This window comes from Sphaerodactylus townsendi, linkage group LG16 (genome assembly GCF_021028975.2).
Source record: "Sphaerodactylus townsendi isolate TG3544 linkage group LG16, MPM_Stown_v2.3, whole genome shotgun sequence".
Classification (NCBI taxonomy): domain Eukaryota; kingdom Metazoa; phylum Chordata; class Lepidosauria; order Squamata; family Sphaerodactylidae; genus Sphaerodactylus; species Sphaerodactylus townsendi.
In genome coordinates this window covers 19663027-19676810 of record NC_059440.1, presented here as the reverse complement: position 1 = coordinate 19676810, position 13784 = coordinate 19663027, and the positions used below count along the sequence as shown (strand labels likewise).

Genomic DNA, 13784 nt, shown 5'->3' with positions numbered 1-13784 from the left:
TTTTAAATCAGCACGGAACAGGCTGTTGCAGAGTAAATAAGCAGATGGAGATGATGATTCTTCACTGATGGGGGGTATAATTCAGTTGTTTAAGACATGCTTTGTGTGCATATGAAGTAAATGATCTCAGGTAGCAGGTGTTGGAGAAAGCTTCTCTGCGTCCCACAGCTTGGAGGGCCTCTGCCACTTAGGGGGCACAATACTGTTCTAGATGGACCCCCAGAATGGCAGCTTCCTATGTTCACGTGTTGAATATGATATAGTGTAAGAACGCAGCTTGTGATCCTTGATACTGAGGAATGGGGTGTTCAACGTAAACCTCTGTTTTATTAAGCCAAATAAAGGCTTATCAATCAATCGTAAACCTCTGTTTCTGGCATACAGAAGTGTGTTACAGACTTCCCTCTCTGATACACCTCTGAAGATGCCAGCCACAGATGCAGGCGGAACTTTAGGAACAAGGTCCGCCAGACCACGGCCACACAGCCCGGAAAACCCTCCAGAACCAGTGGAATCCGGCCGTGAAAGCCTTCAACAATTTATTGATTCCATTTTCACAGACAGGGAACTAAATGTGGGCTGCTTGAGATTGTTCGGTGAGGCTCCCAGGCCTACATATGGCAAGGTAGTCACGGTTGCCTTCCCCAAAATTATGCTAGATCTTTAAATGCTGAGGGCACTTTCATGGAACTTTCCGGCATCCAGCGTAATTGAGACCTCCAGTGTCCTAGACCAGCCCTTGTGAGCAGTCTCTTTCACACTCTAGCCTTTCTTGTTTGTTTACCTCATCCCACCTCCATCTTTACAAAAGGATGCGCGTTGAGGGCTGTCTTCCAAGCTCTGGGTCTCGGAAAGGGGAAAGAAGCAAGCTTTTCATGGGGTTTATTGCAATGATGGATCTTTCGAGGATCCCATTTGGCTCCGGCTGCTTTATTTTGCCTATTTATTTATTTGTCAAATTCCCACATTATGACCTCAAATGGAATCCTCTGTGCTTTCAAAGCTGTTTTGACATTTCAGCCTTTAAGAGAGGGGAGAGGGGGGGGTGCTGTTTTATTAACCTTGCCTCCATAATGCACTCTTCCCCCCTCCTCCCTTCCCGCTGATTCATTATGTGTCAGGAAGCCGAGCGTGACATGTTAAAAGCCATCTTGATAGTATTTTATATTCAGCGCTAACAACTCACTGGCTCAGAGGAGGTTTTCTTTAAGGGGGGGCGCTGCGCAAGGAAAGCGAGACAATCTGCATATTGGATGTGCCAAGACAGTCTGTAATTTACATTAAGCAACCCGAAATTCTCTCCTTGCAATCTGTCACCCTTCAGTGGCTTTTCATTTTATAACCTTCACAACAGAAAGAGGAGCAGCGACACCAACACCAAGAGCCGGTTGGAGGAACTGACAACCTGGCTTGATATCAGAATTGGGGCAGGGAATCAGTAGCCGGAAGGGAGGGGGCTCCGCAAACAGGCAAGGTATTACTTAATCTATATTATTGGGTTGGGATCGCTGTCCATGGTGGGCGCGCATATCCCACTATTTCCTCTGGTTTTATAGCTTTCTTTGGTGCTTCAGAATAAAACTGGCAAAACTTATTTGGCCACGGCCAGAAGCAGGACAAAGGGAAAGAAATAATGCTGGTTGTCGCATTCACTCTCTTCAAAACGTCTGGTATCCAATCCAGAAGATACAGCCAGCCCCAGAGATGTATAGCAGAAACATGTTTGTAAAGTGCGTGTTTGTAAAGTGCCATCAAGTCTCATGTTTGTAAAGTGCGTGTTTGTAAAGTGCCATCAAGTCGCATGTTTGTAAAGTGCCAACAAGTCGCAGCTGACTTATGGCAACCCAGTAAGGTTTTCAAGATACAGAAGTGACTTGCCATTGACTTCCTCTGCATAGGGATCTTGGTTTTCCTTGGTGGTCTCCCATCCAAGTGCTAGTCAGGACTGACCCTGCTTAGCTTCTAAGATCTGACGAGATCAGAGTAGCCTGGGCCAACCAGCTCAGGGCACAGACACATAAATACACACTCCCCCAAGCAGTAGCAACAGCAAAGTGTGATGCCTCCACTGGCGCCAGTTTCCCAGAAAAGCTCCTAGATATATCTGCCAGACCCTTCAGTCAGCTGAATCCAAGATCAGGGGTCAAAAGCCAGGAAACCAGTTCAAAACCAATAAGCATCATGTGCAAAGGACCAATCAAGTGAGAGCAGAATAACAAGGAGCAGAGAAAAGCTAGGATTCCTCGAAGCATATGTTGCACAAAAGAACTCTGATCACAATATATTTGTAGACCCCAAAGGTAGCAGTTCATGCATCTGGTCTAGTGGGTTCTGGCCTCCAGATATTTCTGCTGCTGTAAATGGCTTAGAATGTAGGAAGACTATTACTTTGTGCGTATCGAACGAACATTTCTTACCCCCTCCCCTTGAGCATCCCTCCCTTCTTCATTACTGGCATCTATCAATGAGGGATCAGCCAGGCTAGGTCAAAAGCTATCATACAGCTCAAACAGATGAGGCAAAGATTGCACATTTTGTTTGCAGGTCTGTGCAGCTTCAATTGGCCACAGGGCCATGTGAAGAGGAAAGATGTTTACGGTGCAGTCCTAAAAAGAGTTACCCCTTTTAAAGTCCTTTAAAGCCAGTGAGCTTAGAGTGGAGTCACTCTCCATAAAACTATGCTGTTAATCCTTCACCCTGAACTTTGTTGGTTTGTCCGAAATCAGACCCCATGCTTTGTGACTGCCGTTTTAAAGGACAAAAGAGATGTCCTTTAAAAACTGGATCCATCTTTGCCTCTAGCGTACTAATAACAAGGCATCCAGTTTCAAATAGTGAAGCCGAGTGAAAGATTTTAAATGCCCTCTTTCTCCCCTACACAACCCTGAGGCAAACTGAGGCTGCAGGAGCCTGCAGCTTGCGTTTATGGGGAAAACAAGGCATGTGGATTGCATCTTGTTTGTCAGCGCCTTGAAGGGGAGGGAGGCTCATTCTCATGATTCCACATAGTCCACACACAGCCTGCGATCTGCAAGAGGCCGGGAAGATTTGTTCTGGCTTCTGTCTCCCCTTCGGGCCTAGCTTTGGCCTGCTGCCTGCTCTGAGCTCCCTGACAGGCCCTTCTGTCATTCTCTCCACAGTTCACGGCATCAAGTGGACATGCAGCAATGGGAACAGCAGTTCGGGGTTCTCAGTGGAGCAGCTGGTGCAGCAGATCCTGGACAGTCACCAGACCAAACCACAGCCTCGGACGCACAATTGTCTTTGCACTGGCAACTTAGGTGAGCAGCACAAACTTTGGGGTTGGGACAGAAAGCACCAAGGAGTCACAGCGAACTATGTCATTCTTGACTTTTCAAGGTTTTGTGGAGTTCTGCAACACCTTGAGTGTTGTGAAGGAGGAAAAGGAGGGTTTGTCCAGCCAGGTCTATTGGCCATGGTATGGAGGTCTATTGGCCTTCGGGTATGGAGGCAGCATACTTTGTTAAGAAGAAAAGCTGCTGGGTTGAAGTCAGTCTTGAAACACTGCCTTGGGTCTATAGTTCTTCCCCATAATACTTGAAATACTTCCTATACTTGATCAGGGATCCTTGAATCTGTTCGTAATCTAATATGTTCTGGGGCTGAGAACTGGCACTGCAGACAGATACTGGGGCTGAGCCCCAGGAGTCTCTTTTTGCATGCCAGATGTTGAAGATAAATAACAGGGGACAGTCTCTCACCTGTGCTTGGAGCCCTTTCCCCATCCATCATCTGACTGGCTACAGTCAGAGACAGGATGCTAGCCTAAATAGACATTATGGTCTGATCTGGCAAGATAACCCAGGTGCCTTAACTTGGTTCTGCTGCCAGTCAGCAGTGTCTTGCCACACCAACCATTTTTCCCGATGATTATGCAGCTGGTAGGCATACTCTTCTTTGCTCCAAAATGAGGAGTCTGAATCCTGAAATGGTCCCTATCTATCAGTATGCCCCCAGGCTTAGCAAACTGCACAGACCCAGTGAGAATGCTCTTGGGACACTGGCTATTTTCATGGCCTCCTGATGCGGCCCCCATGACCCAGTCTAAGCAGTCAGCTCATCCCATAGGAAAGTTCTTCCTGAACTGTAACACTACAGACTTAAAGTGAGGAATGGTTTGCCTGACCAGTTGTCCCAGGGGGAGGGTGTGTGTGTGGACACAATCATCCTGGCTTCTAGTATTCTATGTATAGAGAGGTTTTCCCATGGGGGAATTATTCCATCTTGCTTGCAGTATAACTCATGAACACTTCCATCATGTGTTTAGATGGGGGGGGGGATCCATAGTGGGAGAGGGCTCTGTTGAGTGCTGTGGAGCGGCAGTAGGACCTCAGCAGATTAGATACCTTCAGAACATAAGAAAATCCCTGCTGAATCAGACCAGTGGTCCATCTAGTCCCAGCATCCTGTCTCACGTAGCGGCCAGTCAGTTCCTCTGAAAGTTCAACGGGAGAGAAAGGTGGGGTATAAATCCAAACTCCTCCTCCTCCTCCTCCTCCTCTTCTTCTTCTTCTTCTTCTTCTTTCCTTTATGAATCTAATTCCCTTTTAAAACTTTCTATGCCTGTGGCCATCACTTGGGCTCCTTCCACATATGCAAAATAATGCACTTTCAAACTGCTTTCAGCACTCTTTGAAGCTGTGCGGAATAGCAAAATCTACTTGCAAACAGTTGTGAAAGTGGTTTGAAAACACATTATTCTGCGTGCGTGGAAGGGGCCTACATTTTCTGGCAGCAAATTGCATTGTTCAAAGGCATGGCTGAGAGGTGAGAAATGCAGGTTGTTCTGCTCACACAACTGTGATTCAGAATACTCATGATCCTTGGAAATGATGCTATTTCTTCATCTAAAATTATTTCCTCCCCCCCCCCCAAAAAAGAGGTCCAACACAATTTATCTACATGCATCAGAATAATAACAGATAAGGAATAACCCTTGATTAGGCATCTAACCCCAGGGAGGGGCCACGGCTCACTGATGTATCATCTGCTTGTAATCAGAAGGTCCTAGGTTCAGTTCCCAGCATCTCCAGTTAAGAAGCTCAAGGCCTTGATCTAAGATCCTTGAGAACTGTCGCCAGCCAGACGAGTCAGTTGACTGACCTTGATAGACTGAGTTCGTAAGTGTTTGCCACACCAGATGAATCCCCAAAATGGAATAGAATACAATATCAGCGGCCAATATTACAGGTGAATTTTGCAACGGAACCTTTGAAAAAGAATGCCAAATCCCAGTTTGATTCCCTGCTCTGCCATTTGAGCTGTGAAAAGAAAACTAAGCCCTTCCATTATGTGTGCAGAACAACCTGCATTAAGAAAACCAAGCGCTTCCTAACTTCCCTCTAATAATCTGCCAAAATTCACAGAATCTGCTGTCAGGTGGCTAACTAGTCTCTGCTTTAAAAACTCCAAAGATGGAGAGCCCACCACCTCCCCAGCACACCTGTTCCAATGAGGAACTGCTCTAACTGTCAGGAAGTTAATCCTAATGTTTAACCAAAAAATTATATGATTTGATTTCAACCTATTGGTTTTGATCGAACCCTCTGGAGCACAGGTGTCAAACTCGCGGCCCTCCAGATATTATGGACTACAGTTCCCATCATCCCCTGCCAGCATGATGCACCACCCTATATATGACATCCCTTCGAGCACTTATTTATTTATTTATTGCTTAAACTTTTATACCGCCCCATCCCCGAAGGGCTCTGGGCGGTGTACAACACAAAATATAAATATAAATAAATTATTAAAACCATCATAACACCTCTCAATCATCTCTTCTCCAGGCTAAACATACCAAGCTCCTTCAACCTCTCTTGCCCTCATCATCTTTGTCGCCCTCCTCTGGACATGTTCCAGCTTGTCTATATCCTTCTTAAATTGTGGTGCTCAGATATTTTACAAGAGGTCTAACCAGAGTAGAGTAAAGCAATACCATCACTTTGCATGATTTGGACGCTATTGTTCTGTTGACAGAGACCAAAATGGTATGTGCCTTTTTAGCTACTGTATCATACTGCTAACTCGTGTTCAGTGTACTGGCCACTAGATCTTTTTCGTGTATACTATTGCCAAGAGAGGTCTCCCACATCCCATAATTATGCATTTGATTTCTCTTACCCAAATCCAGAACTCTGCATTGATCTCTGTTGAAATTAATTTTAGCTTTAGCCCAGTCTTCCAGCTTGTCAAGATCGTCCTGTACCCTGTCTGCGTCTTCTGCCGTATTTGCTACCCCCTCCCCATTTAGTATCGTCTGCAGATTTAATAAGCATTCCGTCTATTCCTTCATTCAAATCATTTATGAAGATGTTGAACAGCACAGGTCCCAGGACAGATTGTCACTCAACTCCAAGTGGATGAGGAGCCATTAACAAGCACTCTTTGATCACATTAACTCATGTTAGGCAGTTGGCTGCACATGAATTTATAAACATGTATAATTTTGAGCTAGGAGAAGATCTGGTCAGGCAGTTCTGTTTTTCTGACATGCCTTTAACCAGACCCCCAAAGACCTTTGTGGCTTTTATATGCAGTCACAGAGTCGATTAATGCAGCAGACAGTGGAAAAGCATATAATGTTGCCTCCCTCCAGGGCGGGGCTGGGGAGGGGGAGAGATCAGGCAGCACGGGAAGAGAACTGGGGTATATCATTATTTATCCACACATACCATTTTATCCACAATCTTATGCTCCCCATCCTCAGATTGTATTCCTTACACCTGTATTTGTTGTCATATCTGGGAATTGCATGGCCTCTCCCTGTAAACGGTTTTTGTCTTTGCATGGAATATAGAATATTAAACAATTTTTGTCTTTGCCTGGAATATAGAATATTAAACAATTTTTGTCTTTGCCTGGAATATAGCATTTTGAAAATTAAAGTAGGGGTAAGTTTAAAAAAATCATAGCCAGCCCTGTTAGTTATTAGAAAAATCCAAACAGTACCTTTATTAGGACTGATCAAAATTAACAAAACAACGAGCAACCTCTCAAGGTGCACAGAAATTCCGGTTGGATATCAAAAGCAAAAAAGAAAAGGTATTTCTTGGAGAAGGGATGCTAGAAGCCCCCTCTGGCACTATTTGTAATTCATGGGTACCTTGCTAGGTAAAAAGGTAACGGTGCAAGCACCAGGTCATTACTGAGCCGTGGGGTGATGTCACATCATAATGTTTACTAGACAGACAATATTTTTGGAGTGGTTTGTCAGTGCCTTCCCCAGTCATCTACACTTTACACCCAGCAAGGTGGGTAGTCATTTTACTGACCTCAAAAGGATGGAAGGCTGAGTCAACCTTGAGCTGATTACCTGAAGCCATCTTCTGTTGGGATTTAATTCAGGTCGTGAGCAAAGTTTTGACTGCAATACTGCAACTCTTGCCTGAAGTACTACCCTAGACCGCAGAAATTAATAAATACACAGTAGTCCTGAAGTCTGTGAAATTAGAGGTTGGAAAACCTGAAATACCCTGGGGCAAACAGAATAGACCTGGCTGGAATAAATGAATAAAATATGTAAATAAAAGCTTCCATGGGGGATCAAAATGAATGACTGGAGAAAGAGTCTACAAATATGTAGAAGGAGTACCAGAGTATTATACATTGACAAACTATTAGATTGAAACGTCTCTGGCTGCAACATGATAGAGAATAAAGGGAAAGGAAACACACAGGTTTCACCTGGCAAGGGCAGAAGGCCAGCCTACATACCCAGTCTAGAGGCCTCAAACTGCCCATCAATTGTAGGAAGGTGAGGTTTTGGAGGGCTGGGAACACCCCATTCAGTCCCAGCATCTAAGTAGTAGTTCAAGCCCTGCAGCTCTTTGTAGCTTGATCTCTAAATGTGCTGTGGGCTTCCTCTAACATTGATACTGCCAAACTTAAAAACACCAGGCTGCTTTGACCCAGGTTATGTATTTACCTTCTGGGGATCAGTGACACAGGCAAACAGCAATGCAATGTTGGTCCGGTTTTGTGTTCCAATTAATGAACCTGGATTTGTTTTCCTCTCCGGACAGGCGCAGGTAGCAGCGTGCACCACAAATGCAATAGTGCCAAACACCGCATCATATCACCAAAGGTTGAACCGAGGTCGGGCGGGTACAGCGCTCACTCCGAAGTGCAGAACAACGACGTCTCCGAAGGCAAGAATGAGCACAGCCACGGCAAGTCCTCCAGCAGGGAGAAGAGGAACGGCAAAGTGGCAAAGCCGGTCCTTCTCCACCAGAACAGTACGGAGGTCTCCTCAACCAATCAAGTTGAAGTTCCTGACACCACTCAGAATTCTCCTGTGTCCATCAGCAGTGGATTGAACAGCGATCCAGATGTGGCCGACAGCCCAGCAGTCACTGGGGTCTCCAGCATGGCAGTGGCCTCCGTGATGGGCAACTTGTCGCAGAGCGCCACGGTCTTCATGTCGGATGTCACCAGTGAGGGTGTCTACACCATGTCGCCCACTACTGGCCCGAATCAGCACCTCCTTGCCTCGGACACCGCTGCGCAAGGACTGGTCCTGGCCGTGAGCTCAGATGGCCACAAGTTTGCCTTCCCCACTGCCAGCAGCTCCGAGGGTCTCTCCATGTTGCCTGCCAGCGTCTCTGAAGAGCTGGTGCTCTCCACGACGCTCGACAGCAACAGAAAGATGCCAGAAACCACCATGAATTTTGACCCGGACTGCTTCCTGAACAATCCCAAGCAGGGACAGACATACGGAGGAGGGGGCCCCAAAGGAGACGGGATTGGCGCCAACCTCAGGCAGTCGCCCACGACGGAACGTGGGTTCAACTTCAGCGCGGCCCTCACCAAGGAAATCAAAACCGAGGACACGTCCTTTGAGCAACAGATGGCCAAAGAGACCTTCTCTTCCTCCTCGTCGTCCAACTCACTCACCCTGACAACTGGTTCCGGTTTGCTTCCCTCCGGCGGAGGACTGAGCCCAAGCACCACCTTGGAGCAAATGGACTTTAGCGCTATTGACTCCAACAAGGATTATTCCTCCAATTTCAGTCAGTCTGTCCAGAGTCCCCACGTCCATCAGACCCCGTCCCCCAGCTTCTTCCTACAAGACACAAGCAAACCTCTCCCCCTGGAACAAAACGCCCACGGCAACTTGAGCGACGCAGGCGGTTCCTTTGTCAGTCCTCTAGGGCTCCCCAACGTGAAGACGGAGGCCTCCTCGCATAACACCTCCAACTGCAATGGCACAGTGGAGGCCCGGATCGAGTCCACCTCTTCGCTTCAGCTCATGCAGTTCCAGGCAAACTTTCAGGCCATGGCGGCAGAAGGGGAAGTTCCCATGGAGACCTCGCCGCAGGCAGAAGGGAACGAGAACCTGCTGAAACCTGGAGACCTCCAGACCTGCAGCACAGAGCACTATATGCAGCCTGAAGCCAATGGCACCTTGAGAAATGGGAGCAACCTGCCCATCCTCCAAGGGAACATGGTGCAAGGCCTCTACCCTGTCGCCCACCCGAGCTTAAACAACTCCTCCAACATGGAGCTGAGCTTGGACCACTTCGACATCTCCTTCAGCAACCAGTTTTCTGACCTGATTAACGATTTCATCTCGGTGGAAGGCGGGAGCAACACCATCTATGGGCACCAGCTGGTTTCCGGGGAGAGTGCTGGGCTGTCGCAGCCAGAAGACGGGAGCCGGGCTTCCTACAGCCAGGCAGAGATGTGCATTCCATGCTGCAGCCCCCAGCAAGCCAACCTGCACCTCAGCAGTGCAGAGAACGGGGCTGGTGCCATGGCGTACATGCATGTGACGGAAGTGGTGTCAGCTGCTGCCACGCAAGCCACGCTCGGGATGCTCCAGCAGAGCGGGCGCCTCTTCATGGTGACAGATTACTCACCAGAGTGGTCTTACCCCGAGGTAAGCTCTGGAACTGGTTTAGCTTTTTACTTCTTGCAGAGTTCTTATCTCCGGGAGTCTTTTCCCTTGGGAGAATGTTACTTCCGCTAAACCATATTAGCACAGGCTAAGGTCCAGTTCTCATGTTCATCTCTGACACAGAGACAGTGGCTCAGGGAAACATATGGGGTCAAATGTCCCCAGGCTACGGCCATTTAGTCACGTGGGGGGTGGAAAATCGCCCCCACACCCCTCCTCCTTCCCCTGGGTCCATTCATTGACTTCAAGACCTGGTGCAAAAAAAATTGTTTGGTCATGGTGGGGGAGGGCAGCCACACATATTGTGGGGGGGGGGATTTTGCATCAGGATACATTATCCCTAGATATGCCACTGCATAGAGATACATACAGCTGCATGATGAGCCCATCGCCTGCACCTTCCCACAGAGTGGTGAAGAAGACCCTTCCGCTCATTCAACTTCTCTAGGGTTTTGATTTGCCAAGGACGAGCATGGGAGGATCCCCCTCACCATCTGCCAGGGCAGCCCAGGTAAAATGGGAAGACAGGCAGGCAGATTGGGTGACCAAAGAGCTACTGGGTGCTTAGAACATCTCCATTTGTTCCAAGGAAGGAGGGCAGGAAAGCAAACCTTTCCATTGGGCATTCCAGTCTTTTTAAAGTGTTGCATGAAGTTAGGGAGAATTGCCTCGAGCCTTACTAAACTTGCGTGTGTTGACAAGATCTCCACTGCCAAGCCTCTCAATCCACACAGTCTCCCATGCTGGTCAGATCTTTGTAGCACAGAGGGAAGCATCCTGACTTGTGGAAGTTCCAGCGACAGCACAATGCAGGATACTCAGCTTCCATTCAGGTTTTGTCTCGCTGGCTTTCTCGACCAGCTGAGGACAATCATTCTTCCAGTGCCCCACTTCCTATCAGTGGAAGCACTGCTTTGGTTCTCGCTCTTTTTGCATAGCAGGTTTGGCGCTCAGGGCTGGTGCCGCCGCTGGAAGAGTTGTGTTTTGCATTAAGCCAAGCCTTCTGGTGAACTATTTTGAGAGCATCCTTCTGACTTTCTGCCACACGAGGGCACCAGAGCTGCAGCAAATGCAGTTAATTCTCTGGTTGGAAAGCTATATCCTTCACTGGTGCATTTTTCTATTCAACAGAATGCCAAGGGAGCACACCAAACCGTTTTGTCCAGAGATGGCAGAGGAACACCCACAAAACCTGTATATACAACTTAGGTAGCAAACCTCCCTGAAATCACACTCTTATTGTCTGTTTCCAGCTGCAGACCATCAAACAATTTTCTCTCCTGAGAGTAAAAGTAGATGTAACCTCAGCTTGTGGGTTCTGTGGGGCAGTACTTGGAATGAGTTGCAACAACAATTTTTAAACAACAAAATGGTTTACTTTTCTTTACAATTAACACTTTTAAAACATCAACATTTAACGTTACAATTCAAGGTCCTGTTCAGGTTGCATTTCAAGTCCTTCTATTTACAGTCTACTGATATTGCCAAGTCCAAATCTTCTTTGCAAGTTGGCTGGCTCCTGAAGACTCCAAGGACTTGATGAACAGGTTGCAACATGATGAAGGTCTCCAGGAGAACTCTCACCCATTACAACCACAAAAGAAAACCCTGAAACAATAAACTCCAACATTTACAACACAGCAAAACAACAACTACCTTCCCAGTAGTTCCCAACAATATTGAAATTACCTTAACAAGGTGTTAAGGGCTTATAGAAATCAAGGTCCGAGTCTGGTAGCCTTGTTCTTCTGCAAAAGAGCTCTTTCAGCCTCTCTGCTGCTCCGAGTCTCCACCCCCTTACTGGGTCAACCCATTCTGGGCCAATCCATTCAGGGCATGTGGGTTACATAGACTTTAGGTGGGAGACAGAACTCAGAATCTCCTGGCTTCTTTATAATCCATGGCCCCTTCAGCACATGCAAAATAATGCGTTTTCAAACCACTTTCACAATTGTTTGCAAGTGGATTTTGCTATTCCGCACAGCTGCAAAGAGCACTGAAAGCAGTTTGAAAGTGCATTATTCTGCATGTGCGGAATGAGCCCATGTGAGACTACACAGCTGAGTGCAGTAACTGGGGTGGAGGGGCTGCGTCGCCGTTTTCCCTTCAGCCATTTGTCAACCCAGAATCAGTCTTTGCTTTTCTACTCTAAGGAAAAACTAATATAGACATCCGTAGACAACGGTATCTTTTCTCCACAACTGGAAAAGTACAGAATGGAAGGACTGAATGGGTTAAAAAAACAAGCAGAAAAACAGCTAGAGGGGAAATAATCCTTTCCAATTTCCCACACTGTTTTCCATGGTTATTTTTCACATTTAAAAAAAAATATGAAAGTGAGAGACACAGAAGCCTGTTGCAGTAAAAATAAAAAAAGAATCTTGTGGCATGTTTCAATGACCAACAGATTGGTTGAAGAAAATGAAAACTGGGATTCTTTGTGGAAACCCTCTCCCTTTTTCTGAAGGGACATTGAGTAAGCTGGTTTTCCCCTCCCCTCCCTTCCCCCCAAATATATTGCAGTCACCATTGATATGTCTTGATGTTGCTGTTTGGGGAGTGGTTTTCAAAATGGTTTAACTGTAAGATAATTTAGTTGAAAGGAACCTCGAGGAGGCCTTCTTGTCAGGGAAAAGGCGGGTCTCAGAAGGTCAGACCAAAACCAACAAGTTGAAATTAAATCAAGAGAGTTTTCAGCTAAACATTAGGAAGTACTTTCTTGACAGAGCAGTTCCTCCGTGCTTCTTTGGGAGATCGCAGACTCCCCAAAGATTTTTAAGTAGAGGTTAGATAGCCAGTTGAAAGCAGTGTTGATTTTAAAACTCACTAGGAATTTAGGCAGATCACGGGAGGAAGGGGGGGAAGAGGTAAGCCAGCGCTCAGCTCTTGTGGCTGTTCCTTATGCACCCAGGAAAGTGCCAATCATCACTTTGAGGTCAGGAAGGAATTTTCCTCCAGGCCAGATTGGCCCAGGGATCCTGGAGGTTTTTCCTCCTTTGAACATGAAGCTGGAGTCACTGGGGGAGTAGGGGAGAAGGTATTTGTAAATTTCTTACATTGTGAAAGGGGTTGGACTAGATGACCCTTGGTGTTCCTTCCAGCTCTATGCTTCTATGTACTCATCTCATTAATCATTGATTATTTCTGCTGTCACAATTTTTCAGATGGGCAACTGAGGTGAATAGGCCCTCATCTAAGGCAGAGAGTAAATTGAACTTTAAACCCTGATCGGCCAAATATAACCATAATAACGAGAGCCAGTGTGGTGTAGTGGTAAAGAGCAGTGGACATGAGTGGCAGACTCTTATCTGAGGAACTGGATTTGTTCTCTCCACTCCTCCACAAGAAGCCTGCTGGGTGACCTTGGGCTAGTCACAGTTCTCTTCGAACTCTCTCAGCCCCACCTACCTCACAAGATGCCTTTTGTGGGGAGGGGAAGGGAAGGCAATTGTGAACCTCTTTGGCCCCTTCCACACACGCAAAATAATGCGTTTTCAAACCACTTTCACAACTGTTTGCAAGTGGATTTTGCTATTCTGCACAGCTTCAAAGAGCACTGAAAGCAGTTTGAAAGTGCATTATTCTGCGTGTGCGGAATGAGCCTTTGAGACCCCTTGCAGGGGGAAAGGAGTGGGGTATTTAAAAAGCCAACTCTTCTTCTTCTAATCTTCTGAAGATTATCAACAACAAGGGGAAGCCTGAATCTAAATATCTAAACTGTGAATAGTCCTCCACACTGAATAGCATAAAGACCATTACATAAAGTCTGTGATTGCCAGTTCCTGGTTGAAAGCCATTATTTGCAAGTCTCTCTTCCCTTACTTTTCCACAGCAATCTTCCCTATTTCCTTGACACTGGTTATCC

At 46.7% G+C, this 13784-nt stretch overlaps 1 protein-coding gene across 3 annotated transcripts in view; it reads left to right on the top strand.

Moving 5' to 3' along the window:
• Nucleotides 1-3146: 3146 nt before the first annotated feature.
• The window catches only part of CAMTA1 (calmodulin binding transcription activator 1), a 58199-nt gene continuing 47561 nt past the window's right edge, over nt 3147-13784 (top strand). For all 3 annotated transcript variants that reach the window (XM_048518483.1, XM_048518481.1, XM_048518482.1), the window contains exons 1-2: nt 3147-3281; nt 8046-9901. In XM_048518483.1, coding sequence (XP_048374440.1) covers nt 8390-9901 — 1512 coding nt within the window. In that variant the 5' untranslated portion in view covers nt 3147-3281; nt 8046-8389. The remainder of the gene's footprint in view (nt 3282-8045; nt 9902-13784) is intronic.